This window comes from Sphaerodactylus townsendi, linkage group LG15 (genome assembly GCF_021028975.2).
Source record: "Sphaerodactylus townsendi isolate TG3544 linkage group LG15, MPM_Stown_v2.3, whole genome shotgun sequence".
Taxonomy (NCBI): Eukaryota; Metazoa; Chordata; class Lepidosauria; order Squamata; family Sphaerodactylidae; genus Sphaerodactylus; species Sphaerodactylus townsendi.
In genome coordinates, this window is record NC_059439.1 from 37,484,087 (window position 1) to 37,502,483 (window position 18,397).

General features: G+C 50.2%; 2 protein-coding genes across 2 annotated transcripts in view; one reads left to right on the forward strand and one right to left on the reverse strand.

The window, feature by feature from the left end:
- Nucleotides 1-577: 577 nt before the first annotated feature.
- RNF227 (ring finger protein 227) lies at nucleotides 578-4,767 on the forward strand. The gene is made up of 2 exons (XM_048516839.1): nucleotides 578-1,109; nucleotides 2,776-4,767. The coding sequence occupies exons 1-2, from the start codon at nucleotides 578-580 to the stop codon at nucleotides 2,823-2,825; spliced, it is 582 nt and encodes a 193-aa protein (XP_048372796.1). The 3' UTR covers nucleotides 2,826-4,767.
- Nucleotides 4,768-9,227: 4,460 nt separating this feature from the next.
- The window catches only part of LOC125444777 (chromodomain-helicase-DNA-binding protein 3-like), a 28,676-nt gene continuing 19,506 nt past the window's right edge, over nucleotides 9,228-18,397 (reverse strand). Inside the window, exons 19-26 of the mRNA XM_048517434.1 lie at nucleotides 17,946-18,047; nucleotides 17,193-17,330; nucleotides 16,092-16,200; nucleotides 14,967-15,099; nucleotides 13,951-14,146; nucleotides 12,388-12,551; nucleotides 12,102-12,228; nucleotides 9,228-10,252 (exon numbers count right to left, since the gene is read on the reverse strand). Coding sequence (XP_048373391.1) covers nucleotides 10,155-10,252; nucleotides 12,102-12,228; nucleotides 12,388-12,551; nucleotides 13,951-14,146; nucleotides 14,967-15,099; nucleotides 16,092-16,200; nucleotides 17,193-17,330; nucleotides 17,946-18,047 — 1,067 coding nt within the window. The 3' untranslated portion in view covers nucleotides 9,228-10,154. The remainder of the gene's footprint in view (nucleotides 10,253-12,101; nucleotides 12,229-12,387; nucleotides 12,552-13,950; nucleotides 14,147-14,966; nucleotides 15,100-16,091; nucleotides 16,201-17,192; nucleotides 17,331-17,945; nucleotides 18,048-18,397) is intronic.

Here is an 18,397-nt window from a genome sequence, read left to right on the forward strand (position 1 = left end):
TGATTTGGGGAGGGGGAGGGTTTCCACTTTTCTTTATTTCCTGGCAGGAGGTAGGCAACGGTACAGCCAAACCCCATTAGATCTTGGAAGCTGGGCAGGTTCAGTATTTGGATGAGAGCAGGAAGTAGGACCCAGGATCACAAGCATGCAAGTAATTTAGCCTTTGTGGCCTTTCTCGTGGATCTTATTTGTCCATGAACATCTGGAGAGCCAGAGGTGCACACCCCCTGCTCAAAGAAAAGGCTCTCCAACCCCCCTCCCCCACACAATCATCTTGGGTGGCTCTCCGTTGACTTTCTGCTCCCCACAGCAAAAGAAGTTCAACTGGTGAAGTGTTTCCCATCATGGGGCTCGAACCGGGATCACTTCTGCTTCTAGCGCAGGAGAAAGGCAGGGAGAAATAAGTTGGCAACCGTAGCGGCGCTCGGAAGGGGGCGTGGCTTCTTTTGTCCGGCCCCTCACCGCCCGTTGGACGAGAGGAAAGGGGCGGGCGCGCGCCGCTATATAGGGAAGGTGCCAGCGCGAGGCGCCCTCCAATACAGGCCGGGCTGCGCCGCGGCAAGCTACGGGTGGCGGGATGGGTCAGCTGGAGGAGGAGGTGGGCGGGGCCGAGGAGCTGGAGTGCGGCATCTGCTGCCTGCCTTTCGACTGCTGCGGGCGGGCGCCGCGCAGGCTCGGGAGCGCGCACGGCTCGTGGAAGCCCTCGCGGTGCCGTCACGTGCTCTGCAGCGCCTGCGTGTGCCAGCTGGCGCGCGAGGGCGGCTGGGAGGCGGTCACGTGCCCTTACTGCCGCACCGTCACGTCCCTCCGCGAGCGGAGCCACTTCCTGGTGGCCGGCGTGCGGCGCAGCAGCGGCTACGGCCGGCGGCGCCTCGTCCTGCCGCCCATCGACACCGAGCTCTGGCAGCGCGTCGTCCTGGCCGAGAGGGAGCGCCAGAGAGCCGGCCTCCCCGCGGACGAACCCCCCGGCGAGGAGCGGGACGACGACGCCGGGCAATGGCGGATCTGGAGGGCCCTCAAGCGGCTCCTGAAGGGAGGAGCCGGCCGCGGCGCGCATGCGCACAGGAGGAGCCACTCCGCGCCCCCTCGCTACTGCCCGCCAATCAACCGTGAGTATCGCCCTCCAAACGACTAAGCGATGGGCAGACTCGAGGAGTCGGCTACCGAGCGGGGGCAGTCCATTGCCTTCGTTATAACGGTCATTGCCGTCGTTATTGCCGTTATAACAACATCGATGATCGTTATGACAATGACCGTTATAACGACAGCAATTGACGTTATAACGATGGCAGTGGACGCTATAACGGTCATTGCCAGCGTTATAACGTGTGCGCCGATGGCCTAAGCCATGAACTACAAGCGCATCTTGGACTCTTGGGAGGGCGAGTCCTGAGCCTTGGCTCCCCTCGCCAAAGGGGCTTTTCAGGGTGTGGCCTTCTCATGAGACTGCAGGTGGATGTTATTTGGGAGGGTGGGGACTCTGCTAACTTCCTGAGCCTCTTTGAGCTGGCAGCCGGGTTGGACCATGGAGCCGAGAGCCCAGGGCTGCCTTTCTCGGGCGCCGCCTTCACACAAGGCCGCACGTCGAGGTTGCATAGTGTCGGAGCCTCTTTGGCGCAAAAGTCCCTTTGCAGAGTGGCGCCCAGAGTCAACCTCAACGTGTGGCCTCGTGTGAAGGCGGCGCCCGAGAAAGGCCGCCCTGGGCTCTCGGCTCCATGGTCCAACCCAGCTGATATGTATAAAGCCATGGGATCAGAGGTCATGTTAGAAGAGGCATCCCTGTAATTCTCGCCTGCCCACCTAGCAGGGAAGGCCTCCACTCCTTCACATGGACTTGTGGGTCATGTCTGTACAGCTGTTAGAAACTTTCCAATCACGTTATGTGTTCTGTGCCTTTCTCCCCAGGCCCAAAATAATGCTTTATTAGAAAGATGTGTAGCCATAGTCATGAAGAATATAGTTCAATGTGTTTCACCGGACCTGCTGTTAAAATCCTCAGCCAACAGCCCTTTCAGTATTCAGACTGGGAGTTCTTTTACAGGCTCTCGAGGGAAGTGTCCATTGGATTGTGTGTATGGAGGAAATAGAGCTAGGTTTAAGTCCAGTAACACCTTAGAGACCAACAAATTTTTTGGAGTGCAAACCTTCAAGAATCAAAGGGAGGTTAAACTCTTGAAAGCTTATACCCCCATAACTTAACTGTATTGTTTTCCAAAGAGTTCTGAACCTCGAGTCTCTTCTACTCTCTCCTTCTAAATCTCTTCTACTGAATCTCTTCAGTAGCTCTTCTGCTACAGACCTGCCTTCCTGAAACTATCTACACAGAGGAAATATGATTCTTTACCACAAGTTGGTAAAAAGATTTATAAGGTTAGACCAGGGAAGTGTTGTGAGCCATAATTCGTGGTGACACCAGTCCACATCCCTTTTGGCCCCAGGTGAGGTTGAGCATCTTAAGATGATCCACTAATTCTCCTGGACTTCTGCCAGTCACTGGTTTAGCCTTCGGCTTTCTATGGCACTATGACAAAGTACAAGAATGCAGTTGTATCTAAGTAAACATGTCGATGCATGGCTTTAATGGTTTTAAAATGTGATTTTTATCATGTATGTTTGATAGCTTTTGAGGGCAGAACAGGGTAAACAAAATAAAAATACAGGGAGTATGAGGATCCGTAATAGAGTGGAGCGTGTGCTGGGAGGGAGCTTGAGAAAATGCATTTTAAAAGTTTATGGGCTCATCAGCATTACTGTTTGTTTGTTTCTTTCCCTCAGCATATGCACCTGAGATAAAGGACTTGGCACTCATGAGCTATGTCATCTGAGGACTAGTTGGCCCCAACACACGTTCTAACTTCATGCAGCTGGCCGACAGCTGTGAGCTTTGGAATACGTCAGCCTCTGCCAGTCGGGTCAGCATCCAGCAGAGTTTTTTTGGTTTACTATTGAAATTTTTCATCACAAGCCAATTGAAGCTGGTGGGCTTCTGTGACCCAAGAAGAATTAGGGACGCCGTCTTTCACACTGTGGGCCACTGCTTCTTGTCCAACATGAGATGCCCCAGAAGAAAAGGCGGTAGAAAGATGAAAACAGGCTCTTAAGGATATGTTAGGTCCTGTGAGAGAACCAGGGTGGCTTCCCTTCTGGATTAAATCATCAGAGCTGCAATTGTTATTGTATTCTAATTTGTCTGATACGCCTTTTGGAACAGTTCTGAGTCAGCAAACCCCCACATCGTCTCCAAACTGCACTCCCAGACCCCTCTCCCCCTGGCAAGTTTCAAGAGATTGAGACCATATGGCTAAGATGTTGCTCATGAGAGCAACTCAAAGGGCACTTAGTTTTTCTTCGGCGGGAGCACCGTTTTTATGAAACGTATTGGAAAAGTTAGACACGGACCTTATTGCAGTCTCTGGTATTTGGTTTCCGTCCTCCATCATTTTGTCTTTCAAATGAAAATTTTGTTTTATGTTTGGCATACTTTTTCTATCCTTGAGATAGAAAAGACTTAATTATTATTATACTTTCACTGAGAATGATATTTTGCAGAGGGCAAGAAGACAGGGCTGTGCTCTGATGATGTTACAATTTAGAATTTGGCCTAAGGAAGATCCTAAAAGGCAGAAGGAAAAGGAGGAGAGTGTGTTGTTCATTTTCTACCTCGATTCTCTTGAAGGGCAGGTAGGACAGGATTGTACCATTTGCTCTCCAAAGGGGAGAAGGGCTAGTAGTTGTGCCAAAAGTGTCACGGAAGAGGGGGTTGGGGGCTTGAAGGCATCAAGGGATGGCAGGAGGTAGTTCTGGACACGATGGGTAGAGTCATTGGAGGGGGCAGAATGCTACCCCATGGCTGGAAGTGCAAAGGCACCAGACGGGGTTGGGTTTGATGAAAAGCACACAAGTAAGGAGGGGGCAAGGCCCTACGAAGCCTATGCGGAGGGGGTTATGTTAGATTCAAGCATGTGAGGATTTAAGCAGAGCCGTGGCAAGACCCGTGCTGGATGGAAGCAAGGCCAGAGTCTTTGGAGTATTGTAAAGCAAGGAACGGCATGAGTGAAGAGTGGGAAACAAAGCAGAAGGAATGGTTGGAGAGAAGATCCAGGTTTCATGCCTGTTCCAGAGGTTGGAAGGAGACGTTGGTGATGGACGAGGAGAATATACGGAAATGGCAGTGGTCCACCTGGTCAGCATCGTCTTGGCTGTGGCCTAGAAGAGCATTATCGGCTTCTTCGGAAGATTTCCCAGGCACATCATCCCATTTGCAGCGAGTCAGACTGTTTTTATGGGGTGCAAGAGAGAGCCAGGAACCGGCAGTAAAACACTAGCTTGGCCTGGAGTCGGTGGGACCCAGATCCTTTCCTGGCCAGGCAGAAGACAGCTCCAAATGAGGCCCTGAGCGCCAATCCTAGCTTTGCCCTCTCTCACCAAACCACCCTTCGTTCTTTTTATCGCATTCATTATAAGCTGCGGGGTGGATTATTATTATTTATTACATTTGATAAACCGCTCACCCCCAAAGGGCTCCGTAATCATTCTCTGTGACAGAAATCCCCTTTGGAAACGAAATGTACGTGGAGGGACATTCTTTCACGGATGCAGTTTTCTCGCAGGGAAGGCCAGGTTATAAGTACTGTTAACTATTTTTTTTTTTTTAAAGAAGCATTTCTGTGAAATGTGTTCTTCGTTTCATATTTATTGTGGTGAGTTCTTTTGCGGTCGACATTTTGCCAGTTGTAACTTATTTAAATTAAAACCTAAGATTTGAAATGCTGATTGGGCGGTTGTCTGTTTTCCAGCGGAGAAACGCTTCTTAATGTGTGGCCGGTGGGATTTTGTGGGTGTTCCATCTCAGTTCCAGACTGCCGCGGCCAATCAAAATCCTCTCTGTAGTCTAAATGGGCGCAAGGCTCACAAAACCAAGGTCCAGTGCCTGGCAGAAGTTCCACGATGCAGACTTTGGGGGATTTTTTTCTTTACGTGGACTGTTTGAAAGATGTTGTCTCGATACCACCCTAGAAACAACCCATGCCTTCTTGGCCTTTTCCTTTCATCTAGAAAACAGAAACGTCTGAATGTAACTGGTTTCCCTGGCTGTTCTATTGGAAACGGCCCTGAGGCTCTCCAATGGGAGAAGAATCTAGTGCTGCCTGGAAGCAAATTGATTCCTTCTTTAAGTAAAAGGGCTAATCCCAGAAGGGACAAGATGGAACCAGTGTGATTTATGATGGCTAGAGTACCAGACCAGAAGAGACCCACGTTCAAATCCCCCGCCTGCCATGGAAGCTTGTTGGGTGACCTTGGGTATATAATCTGTGTAACATACCTCACGGGGTTATTGTAAGGATACCATGGAGAATAACATAAGCTGCTTTGGGTGCACACTGGGTAGAAAGATGTGGAGTATACCTGTAAATTAAATAAACAAACTTTGCTGCGCATTTGGGGAGATAATATTCTATAACAGTGGTGGCGAACCTTTGGCACTCCAGATGTTATGGACTACAATTCCCATCAGCCCCAATTGGCCATGCTGGCAGGGGCTGATGGGAATTGTAGTCCATAACATCTGGAGTGCCAAAGGTTCGCCACCACGGTTCTATAGGTTTTGTTCTCGACATCCAGTTAATTTCCCAACCACTGGGTAGTTCCTGTGTGTAATGTGAGCATAATGCAGGCATCCTGATTTTCCTTCCCCTGGTTTCTCCCTCTAGCTGACTCAGCCTGGCTTCCTTTGTATGGCAGAGCTGGTTTCTTTGGTTTGGGGTCCCTCGGATTCCTGGTTTCCCAACCACTGGGTAGTTCCTGTGTGTAATGTGAGCATAATGCAGGCATCCTGATTTTCCTTCCCCCGGTTTCTCCCTCTAGCTGACTCAGCCTGGCTTCCTTTGTATGGCAGAGCTGGTTTCTTTGGTTTGGGGTCCCTCGGATTCCTGGTTTCCCCATAGAATGGGTAGCAGCGTTCCTCCATCACATCCTGTTTAATCACCCTTCGGTGCCTGCATCTGGCGTGTCCCTTATGACTCTGGATGAGAGATTTTAATGGCCTGTGTGGGCTGCAGGCAGCGTGACTCACAAGGGGCGATCCGCCTTAGCTAGCAGCACAACCGAGGGAGGCAGCGAGCCACCTGCAAACAGAACTATTGTGGAGGGATATGACTCAGCCTCTTGGTGGCTGACAAACCTTGTTTCAAAATTAGGCTAGCAATCATCGTAATGCCCAGCCTCGTGTGATTAAGACAGCACCCTGTTATCAAAGCAGCCTTGGCACATGAGTTACAAACCTGAGAGGGGGAAAATACTGGAGCGTGGAGAAATGGAATTCCAGGATCTTACACAAGTTGTCTTTGTCAACACGGCCTTTATAACCAGCCAACTTAGAAAGGACCAGACCCAACGCAATGTATTCAGCTCCTAGTATTGTGACCATCTGCAAGACGCAGAGTATTGAAAATTTTATCACAGCTATATATTTTACTTTGTATACCGCACTTTTCTACCCAGTGGGAACCCGTTCTGTTTTTTTCTCCATCTTATCCTTATGACAATGTATTCAAGCCTCTGGCAAAAAACACCCGTCCCCAATCGCCGTTTCTGGCATTGAGGACTCATTTCTGAAATAAGACAGTCTCATGTTGGTGTTAACTGTACCTGAGACCCAATTACAGCAATAAATAATTTCCCAAGCCAGAAATTGCCTTACAAAGGCTGTTGTCCTTATTTAAAAAAACAACACAAGAGAAGGAGCAACACAAGGCACCTGTGCCCATGTAACACATCTGCACCATGGGTTATGGGACGCCTGTTGTTATTGCTTTGACCACTGTTTTAATGGATTTTAGTAAATGTAACAATTGTTTATGTGGTCACTATTGTGATCCTTTGTTACACATTGTATATATGCTGACATTGTTGTGCACCGCCCAGAGCCCCTTGGGGATAGGGTGGTCTACAAATCCAAACAATAAATAAATAAAATAAATAAATGGTAGAAATCTTCATGCCAGAAGCTCCAATGTACTGTCAACCTAAGCTATCTCACTGGGCTGTTGTGAGAATAAAATGGAGCAAAGTAAAGTACTTTGGGTTCTCATCAGAGAAACGGGTGGGGTAAAGAAAGTACAATAAAGGCAGAGGTGGGATCCAACCAGTTCTCACCACTTCTCTAGAAGTCGTTACTAATTTTTTCTGAGTGCCGAGAAGGGGTTACTAAAGCAACCTCCCTGCCCAATAGGGACTGGAGGTGCGTGTGTGCGGCGGCGCCACGGTTTGAATCCCACCACCATCGGAACCTGTTATTAAAATTTTTGGATCCCACCACTGAATAAAGGTGATACTTAAAATAAGTAAAAGGACTTTTTAAATATGTCAACAGCATGTGCAAAAATTTGCCTTGGGAAATCCTCTGTTGCTGTAATTGAGTCTCAAGTGCAACGTGAAAGCGACTTAATTTCAGAAACGAGTCCCCAAAGACAGGAGCTACACAAATGGCTGGGCAGAGGGCTGGGACAGGTAATTCTCCAGGTCCTTGACAGGGGGAACTTGGCAAAGTGCTTAGAGCTAATATGAAGCCAGCCAACCTAATCGTTCCCACATGAATGGCTATTAGAGTTCCCCGGAGACCAAGAATTGTAGGGATTTTTAATTTCTGAGTCACATGGGGGGGAAACAACCGGGGGGGGGGGTCAAATGAGTACCAGCCTCCCTGTTCTCATGAAGAGCAAAGGTTGTGAATTTTGAGTGCTTTCCAAGGTGGCATAAGTAAACAGTGAGGCAGTCTGACCATGGAGGGCAACGTGGCTAAAGGGGCAAGCTCTGAATCTTTAGTCGGCCTTGGTGTAGTGTGTGTGTAACTCTGTTGGGCTTCAGACAGGACTCAATGGGAGGAGTGAGAGACTGTGAGGAGCAGGGAAGCACTCTTGGTTGCCAGATACCCACTGCCAAGCATGGCCAAACTTAAGCATGTCTATCAAGCATTGGGAGTCTGAGTTGATCAAGGTGCTGCCGGTGCTACCTATGACCCGACATTTGGAATACTTTTAAAGGGAAATAAAGACAAAAGAGACTGGATAAAGCGGCCATTGTGCTACAGGTAGGAAGTCTATTTGTGCCATGTAAACAGAAGTTCCACAAAGCCTTTATAGATGCTAAACCATAGGTGTCAGACTCAAGGCCCTCCAGGTGTTATGGACTGCAGTTCCCATCATCCCCTGCCAGCATGCTAGCAGGGGATGATGGGCACTGTAGTCCATAACATCTGGAGGGCCATGAGTCTGACACCTGTGTGCTAAGCAATCAATTGGGCTTGGAATCCTGACTGGCAGTCTGTGCTACTGACCTAGTTTTGGGGCCGCTGGCTCAGTCTTGTGTGCTGCCTAGTGGAGGCTGGACTTTCCCAACATCTGTTACCTGAGACCTTTCAGCTGGCGTGACCAAAAGGACCCTGCTGAGCCCTGCCTCTCAGACACGGCCTCTGCGAGCTCTGTTCCACTTGTGAAAAACCTGTTTTGCGCCAGCTGCCATCTCGAATTGCCTTCAAGGGTGAGCAGCTAACAGGTGCTGCTGGCATTCCAGCTGTGTTTTTTTCCCACTTACAAGGACTTGACCCGCTGTGTGTGAGAGAGATAAGACTGTGACCCTCCAGCAGCGGAGAACTTCAATCGGTAGATTAGCCCTGCAACTCTTTTAACAATCCGAAAGGCTCCTACAGGTGATGGCACCGAAGTGCTGTCCATGACTCCCAGTGCTTTTGACTGAAAAAAGGCTAGGTCACCTGCACTACTTGGGAACAGGCTGTACTTTGGCTATGGATTTATTTATTTTTTTAAGAACTCCAGCAGTACCTGGGAAAACTAGGACAGACTGTTCACAGCTGCCCAGCCGGCAGTTTACCAGGAACTGTGCTGACCCCTCCTGGTGGAAAGGATCCCCAAACGTCTACTTTTTATGAAGGTGCAAAAATGTGCAGAATAAAAATGCACATTCCAAGGAGGTGTGACCAGCCGTGGTTGTTTAGCGTGCAAGCTCGGCACCTGAAACTTCCTACTCCCGGGCTTCAAGTTCAGTCCCAAATACACCACCTCTGTCATGTGTCCGGCAGCTTTAACTTAAAACTAAATTAAATTTCACAAGCCAAAACCAAGCGGGGGAGAGTACGGGGGGAGCGACTCCCATTTCGAAGCCCCTGTTCCTGATCCACGCAAAAGATGGCCCTTAACGCATGGCTAGGGTATGTAGCCGAAGAGCATGTGTGCCTTTTATTCTGCAAGGAACAAGCAAGAAGTGACTTGAGAATCGGCAGCAGGATTTAGGAATTAGATCACAGGCCCTCCTGTTGCCTCCCTGCCCCCTCCCCCAAGAACAAAATGCTTCCAAATACAAGAAGGGGGGGGGAAGAGGGGAGAAAGACAAGCCCCCTCCCCGAAGCAGAAGCCACCCTTGGAAGAGGCACAGATCCGACGCCTGCCCCCCACCACAGCCCTACATACAGGAGGAAAGGCGTCTGCTCCTACTCCCCCCCCCCACCCTCAATTTGTTCTCAGAACAGAACATGACCAGGGAGTGTGTGTGCCCCCTCCCCAGTCTGCCCCGTTATTGCCCCTCGGGGGTTCAAGCACAAGTGGGAAGGGGGGGGGGTTAAACATACAGGATGAGAGTGTATACATTATATATATATTCATATTTATAGAGTCGCTTTTTTGCAGCATTCCTCCGAGAGGAACTGCTGCTGGGGGGGGGCACGTGCCCTGAGGCAGGCTGCTCCCTCCCCCCTCACAGGCAGGACACCCAAAAAGACACGAGTCACGGATTCTAGTTCCATTCCTGCTCCTCCACACCCCTCGAGCCAAGAACAGAGCCCAGGAACCCTGGCTTCCCAACCCCCCTCGTGGCTCCTCCGTGCCATTCGGCTTGGAAACCCAACCTCTCCACCCCCAGAAAGTGGAAAAAGAGGGGCACAAGCACAGAGCAACAAAATCAAACATGGAGGAGGTGGAGTAGGGGTAATTCACCCCCCCCGCCCCCCTCCCAACCGCCAAGGCAAAGCCATCGATGTGATCAGAAAATAAAGGAGGAGAGGCTTAAGGGGAGGCGTCTCCCCCCTGCCTGGAGGCAGAACCAGTCCAGTCGTGGCTGGGCGGGTGAGACGGAAGTGCCCCTCAGTCGTCTATGCAAATCACCTCCCCGCTTTTCGCCTCCTTCTTCTCTAGGCTCTCGCCTTCCTTCTCCTTCTTCACAATCACGGGGGGACCGTTGGCTGCAGAGAGACAAGAGAGCAGAGCAGGCTAGACTGGCAAGGGGATTTGGAAGCTGCCAGTGGCTGCTGCCCCACTCCCACCCCACCCCCTCACGCGAGGGACCCAGCTCACAGCCCCTCTAAGCCAGCCATGTCTGACCCAGGAATCTCACAACCCGCCAGACCCCGAACAGAGATGATGCCGGGGTGCTGTGTGGTTTCCGGGCTGTACGGCCGTGTTCTAGCAGCATTCTCTCCTAACGTTTCGCCTGCATCTGTGGCTGCAATAGGTGAATGCATCTGAGTAGAAGTATCCTGGTCTTTGTTTCCTTGGTTGCTTCTACTCAGATGCATTTACCTATTGACCTTGCTATCTTCTTTGTTACTCCCAGGCTACAGACTTCTTTGTGACTCACATACCAGGCTACTCTATTCAGAGGGCCTCACCTTTTGACCTCACAGTATATATACTCCACTTGCTTTCCATCCCTACTATCAGATCCTCTGAAGATGCCAGCCACAGATGCAGGCGAAACGTCAGAAGAGAATGCTGCTAGAACACGGCCATACAGCCCGGAAACCACACAGCACCCCAGTGATTCTGGCCGTGAAAGCCTTCGACAATACAGAGATGATGCCGTTTGGGCCTGAGGCCTCCAAGGCATTTCTCCCCTTCTTAGAGAACAAGAGAAACTACCCATGCTGCGTCTCCCTGGCCGAAGTATCCCAGCCCTCTTGAACACATGGAACTGCCTTCTATTGAATCAGACCCTCGTTCCACTCAGGTGAATCTCGCCTAGTCAGACTAGCAGCTCAGGTAGAAAAGGGTCTTTCACATCACCTACAACCTGATCCTTTTCGTTGGAGCTGTTGCCGGGGATCGAGTCTGGGGCTCAGAGGCGCTAGATCACAGGTGTCAAACTCGCGGCCCTCCAGATGTTATGGACTACAGGTCCCATCATCCCCTGCCAGCATGATGCTGGCAGGAGATGGTGGGAACTGTAGTCCCTAACATTTCTGCTTCAGAGATTTCTACATTAGGGCTGTTCAATAGCTTAGACATTTTTTGTTTGTCTGAGAGAAACATGAATTCTAGAGGTAGTAAAGCTCCCAGATCGGTTCTAACATCATAATACCTCAAACAGTAAAGCAGGATGTGAGGGATTGCGTTGGGACAGTACCGACAGCAACGCTCACTTTGTGGGATGTTAAGGAAACGACCTTGAAAATAGACAGAGGGGAATGAGTTGCACCTTGCTCTGGTCATGACCCATATGCACTTATAATTAACAAGCTGTTCTAAGTATACAGCAGGTCTAGATTTCGGGGGGGTGATCCCAAAGTATAGAGGGGAACAGGAGCTTTGTGCAGCACTCAGGAGAGATTGGGATTCCTGGTCGTACAGTCTGATTTTTAGATAATGGTAAATTTCCGTGGCGGTAAGCATATGAAGAGGCTCCCAAATTTCTGAAGCAGTTGCTACATTTTTAATCCATGTTCTACATGATATGTAACAATGATCCTGTTTTTGTATTTGGAATGTATGGTACTTCTGGTTTATGCCTAATAAAGGTTTTTGGATTGGATTGGATTAGTCCTTAACATCTGGAGGGCTGTGAGTTTGACACCTGTGCTCTAGATCAGAGCCACAACCCCTCCCTCTTACTCACCACGCTGGAGTCCTCACCCACCATCTTTCCACATTGATCCCCAGTTTCCGGCACAAGGGAGAACGGCCTGGAGGGTTACACCATTCCAAGCCTTCGCCCTGCAGCCAGATGACCCAGCTGCCCTCTGAACTCGGGAGGGGCGCCCGCCCCACAGCCAGGCACTGTCCCCGTGTGATTTGTCTCTGTCCCCCACAACCAACCTGTGATGAAGGAGCCAGTTGGCATTTGGCTGTAGTTGGCGCCCAAGGTGGGCAGCACCCCTCCAGAACTGGCCCCAAACGAGCTCCCAAAGGTTGGAGGGGTGGCATAGGGCCCAGGGGGGAAAGCCTGGAAGAGAAGAGGGGGAGAAGACGAGTCACTGAGTCTTAACAGCTCAAGAGGCAAGATGGGCCACATCTTTTAGCATCCTTCATCTTGCAGGGCTTCTTCTGGCATCATGACAGTCTCGTCACAATCCCGTAGCCAGGGGCGAGGGGAGGTAGTTACCGGGGTTGGCTGAGTCTCGTTGCCTTTGCTGGCCAAGCGGCTGAGGATGCTGCGTTCAGACATCTGGAGCCGGGCAGCGATCGGGGGGATGCGGGAAAGCGTGGCAGGCAGGCGAGTCACGTCTGCTTTCATGTCACTGAGAAGTTCCTCTAACTGGTTCAGCACTGGCACGCCAGCAGGAGAGAGAAGCAGAGAGGGAGAGAAGGAGAAAGAGAGACCGAAATCTGTCAGGGTGGCAGAGCCTGAGGCACGGGGGGCCCCCCTCCCGGCACCTGCGACCCATTTGCTCAACCTTCTGCAAAAGGTCATTATTTCACCAAACACTGGTCCAATATCCTCTCTCGGGGTCTATTCATTTTGAGCTAAACTTACTCCAGAGATGCTCTTTAGTTAATTAAAATAAAACCTATACTTTTTCCAGCCTTTTTCCAGCCTTTACCCATCACGTAATCCAGATTGTCCATCACTGAACACACACGCACACACACCTATCCCACTCACGGGACACTAGAGAGTCTCCGATTAGGCTGAATGAACTGGGAACAGGGTGGGTGTGGGGAATGAATACACTGAGGATACTTATGGGAAAGTAAACACCAAGGAGAATCACATAATGCTTGTGAGGAGGGGGGATACACCAGAGAAATGCACAAGGGAACAAATAGAGATAATTTCAGAAATGCACCAAGGATATGAAGGAAGCGGAATAATTAAGAGGCGTTCACTTAATACCTGAAAGGGACAAATGTCAATTTGTGCCACTTAATTGATACTTGGTGGGAAAATATTATTTATTTATTTATTTATTGGTTATATTTATATACCGCCCTCTCCCAGAGGGCTCAGGGTGGTGAACAGCAAAACATAAATAGAGCACATAGGACCAAGACTAAAACCATGACATTAACTTTCTGGCTCTATAGAAATAAAACCCCATCCCATTAAAACGCAACATACTAAAAACCACATGACAGATGGCACCTACTATCAAATCCCCTGAAGAAAAAAGGGAAGGGGACGGCCGGATCCACTGATGTTATAAAAGAAGGGGGGGGGGGGAGAGATACTCGTGAGATAATATAAGACCAGTGAACCAGATATGCTAGAAGCACTCCCTATATCATTTGAGAGAATACTCTGGGGATTAAATATATAGATGGATGCAGCAGAAGTACTGAAGGTGATTGTGTAAAGAGAAGTTCAAGGAATACTTCCACCGTTATGCCGAAAGGATACTCTGTGGAGTATTCAGCAGACATGCTTGGCAAAAGGTTTTCAGAAGACAAGAGGCACACCTGAAGAATGCTCCACGAGCACACGGAAGACTGCTGGCAGATACTCAGAAGATGCTTGCGGGACACTCCATGGATAGACCAAAGCAAGATACACCAAAGATACACAGAGCAGGATCAAGGAGACAACCGAACACAGCGGCTTTTTTTCTGATAATTACCGCACTTTAATGGATTCAGAGTATGGTACAGAAGGACGCACAGTGGCGCGGGGGGAGGGGGGGTTACATGGACTGTCCTCTCCGGGTCCGCCTACTCGCCCGCCTCTTACCCTTGTGCAGGACGGCGTTGGCCGGCTTGTTGCCAGCCAGGGATTCCTTGGACAAGTGCTGATGGCTCTCGGCCAGACACTCCACCTCAGCAAAGCGGGTGTTGAGGGCCATGGCCGGGTGGCTGGGGTCTTGAGTCATGTTCAGGTAGGCGGCTCGGCGCAGCTGCTCTTCAATCACCAGGGCCTGCTCTAAGAGCTGTGGGAGAAGGAAACGGTGAGAAAACAGGGGCTCAAGGGAGCCTGCAGCAGGATTGGGCAGAATCCACGGCCAGGGGGGCTGGCTGATTCATCAGGCAGCTCCCAGAAAAGAGCAACCACAATGAAGAAGAAGAGGAGTAGAAGAAGAGTTTGGATTTATATCCCCCCTTTCTCTCCTGCAGGAGACTCAAAGGGGTTGACAATCTCCTTGCCCTTCCCCCCTCACAACAAACACCCTGTTTGGGGCTGAGAGAGCTCTGAGAAGCTGTGACTAGCCCAAGGTCACCCAGCTGGCGTGTGTGTGGGAGTGCACAGGCTAATCTGAATCCCCCAGATAAGCCTCCACAGCTCAGGCGGCAGAGCTGGGAATCAAACCCGGTTCCTCCAGATTAGAGACACGAGCTCTTAACCTCCTACGCCACTGCTGCTTTATGCTCTTAACCTCCTACGCCACTGCTGCTCTATATAAACAGCTGGATTTATATCCCCCAAACCCGGTTCTCCATATTAGAGTGCACCTGCTCTTAACCACTACACCAAGATGCTACAGCAACTGCCCAGCGAGGATAGGTTAACATGATTTGGGCTATTTAGAATCATAAGAGTTGGAAGAGACCTGAAGGGGCCATCCAGTCCAACCCCCTGCCATGCAGGAACACGCAATCAAAGCACTCCCGACAGATGGCCGTCCAGCCTCTCTTTAGCAACCTCCAAAAAAGGAGGCTCCACCACACTCCGAGGCAGTGAATTCCACTGTCGAACAGCCCTGACTGTCAGGAAGTCTTCCCTGATGTTTAGATCCCGTCTGTCCTCCATACCTTGAACCTCCTGGCCAGGAACTTGTTCTTCATTTCCAAGAAGTTGCCCTTGTTGGCTTCCATCTTGAAAGGCTCGTTGATGATGGCGAACTGGTTGTCGTTCTGGATGTCCTGCCAGCGAGCGTAGCCGTGGCTGCGCAACAACGGTGGGCGTTAAGGAACTTCGGTGGCTGAAGGGGACGAGCTGGCGGCTTCTCCCCAGAAAGGCACACACAGATCACCCAACACTGAGTGACATTAATGTAAATGCCTGAGCAGACCAGGTGCTCGAGCGCAGCAGCAGCAGCAGAAGGCCATTGCTTTCACATCCTGCATGTGAGCTCCCAAAGGCACCTGGTGGGCCACTGCGAGTAGCAGAGTGCTGGACTAGATGGACTCTGGTCTGATCCAGCAGGCTAGTTTTTATGTTCTTAAGGCCATTGCTTTCCCATCCTGGAGGTGAGCTCCTGAAGGCACCTGGTGGGCCACTGCGAGTAGCAGAGTGCTGGACTAGATGGACTCTGGTCTGATCCAGCAGGCTCCTCCTTATGTTCTTATGTTCTTCTCTGCCACAACCACTAGCGACCGTCTACAATCTCCAACAGAGTGTTTCCTTCCCACCTTTAGGGTCTACACCAGGGGTCTTCAAACTATGGCCCTCCAGATGTTCATGGACTACAATTCCCATCAGCCCCTGCCAGCATGGCCAAATGGCAGGGTTGATGGGAGTTGTAGTTCATGAACATCTGGGGGGGCATAGTTTGAAGACCCCTGGTCTACACACTCCCCCACCACCACGGGAGGCACTAATTCCAAGTTCCTGATTCAAGTGGGGGGAGGGGAAGGGGGTCACACATGAAGCTGCCTTCTGCTAAAACAGGCCATCCAGTCAATCTCTCCAGGATCTCAGGTAAAGGATTTTCACATCACCTCCTGCTTGATGTTTTCATCTGGAGATGGCAGGAATTGAACCTGGAGCCTTCTGAAGGCTAAGCAGGTGCTCGGCCATTGATCAATGGCCCTTCCCTGGTTGGCTGGTTGCGAGTAGGAGAATTGGTTCTCCCACTAGTCCACAAAGCTGGGGGGGGGGGGAGGGAGAGACCCTCCCCTCCACCTCAAGGGCACAAATGAGTCCAGAAAGGATACAGGACGATGCCAGCCAGTAGCCAGTAGTCATGCCGGCGGTGCCAGATCTCATTAAGCTTACTGGAGGAGATGGCGGCTCTCTCCTCGTTCTGCCACAGGGTGTGGAGTTCTGAAAGTGAAAGAGATCCACATGAACCAACATGGACAGGACAAACAGCCAAAAATTAAGCACCTTGGTTCCGCATCCAGAACAACTGAGTGAGCATCGACTGTTTCAAGCAGCTGGAGCAATACCTGCATGATAGCTGCTCGCACAATGCATCGTCCAACTAATTATTATTATTATTATTATTGATACAAAACAGTTACACACAGCAAGCAAGATCAATATGCTGGATTTTGTATTACATCACACGCGTCCGGTTACTTTCCCAAGCATCTGGGGACTGTGTGATGTATTGACGACTCGATATTATTATTGTTATTATTATTGTGTATTATTATTGTGTGTATTATTGTGTAATAATAATAATAATAATAATAATAATAATAATAATAATAATAATAATAATAATAATAATAATAATAATAATAATAATAATAATAATAATTTGATTTAATATACCGCCCTATCCCTGAAGGGCTCAGGGTGGTGTACAGTATAAAACATAATATATAAAATCATAAATACAATTTAAAACAACAGTTATGTCCTAAAACAGCGTCCCACGAAACCCTTACGCAACCCTCCCAAAAAAGAATAATGGGTGCCGATGGTGTTAGGGACCCTTATGGAACAGAGGGGAGGGGGCTGGGGCACCCTCAGCAGCTGGTCTCTCCAAAGGTCCGGTGGAACAGCTCGGTCTTACAGGCCCCGCGGAACTCTCCAAGATCCCGCAGGGCCCGGACAGCTGGTGGGAGAGCGTTCCACCAGGCCGGCGCCAGAGCCATAAAGGCCCTGGCCCGAGTGGACGTCAGCCGCGTCATTGAGAGGCCAGGGACCTCCAGCACCCATGCACACGCACACAGGACACTGTGCTGACTTCCTTTCCCTAACGGCCCGAACAGGCTGCTGTGACTTGAGCGGACGCCACGCTCCCGCTGCCCTAGTGCCGCACAAGCGTACCTGCCGCCTCGTCTCCCCACGCCACGCTGCCTCACCTGTGAAGCCGCCGTCAGCAATGTTGAACATGAAGCGGGGCTTCTCCGCCTTGTCCTCTTTCTTGACGTTGTTCCGGCCGTCGTCTTTGAGGCCGCCGGCTTTGGGCTCTTTTCCCAGCTCCCTCTCGGGCTTCGCCTCTTCTTTGGAACGGGACGGTTAAAACGGAAAAGTGGGCGAAAGGAGCTTACCCCCAAATTCCCCGTATCTCCCTGCTGGAAACATATCTTCTCTTCCCAAATGTTTTTTTTTTTTTTTACAGAGGCCACCCCACACTCTTAACCACACGCACCGTCCACAGGGAATCAGCCCGCAAAGGTACACCCAAGGGAGGAGAGACTGGCATCTCCCGCTCACCCGGCTGCCGTGAGACCTTTCTCACAAGCCAAGTCAAAGTCAAAAGACCTCGAACGTCTCCAGGACTTGGCAGGCTGCCAGCTCAAATCTTGTAGAGCAGTGGTTCCCAAACTTATTTGGCCTACTGCCCCCTTTCCAGAAAAAATATTACTTAGCGCCCCCTGGAAATTAATTTCTTTTTAAATTTTTAATAACAATTAAACAGAAAGATATATGTATTAATGTTTCTACCTGTGGCCATCACCACCCCACTTTGGGAATCACTGCTGCAGAGGTTCAACTGATGCAAAGAGCGCCCGCCCCCGGTTTAGTCATGCTGCCAAACAGATGTCTAGCAGCCACAGGTGGAAGAAACCCACCCCCCCCCCAATCCCTTTGCTTGTCGAGGCCCAGGTTACCTTTCTTCACCTCCTGTATCTCCCCTTCAGCCTTTTCCTTGCTCTCCTCGCTCTCAGCGGGCTTCTCGTCTGCTGCAGTTTTCTCTGGCTCAGCCTCTGGAACTTTGAGAAAAAGGAACCGCATGAAGGGGTCAAGCCAGACATGGCCCAAAGCCTCTCAGTCCACTGGAACCCCAGCAACCTGTACTAGGAGCCCAAGGTAGATGAGCGGGTCATGCCACGCTGAATGGGATTTCTGCAGCAATCCTGAGAGTATCTCCTTTATTTTCCTCATAAAAGCAAAAGCCAAATATCTACTGTGTTTCCCCGAAAATAAGACAGTGTCTTATATTAATTTTTGCTCCCAAAGATGCGCTATGTCTTATTTTCAGGGGATGTCTTATTTTTCTGTGTTCTGTTCATCAGGCATGCTTCCAAACAAAAACTTTGCTATGCCTTACTTTCGGGGGATG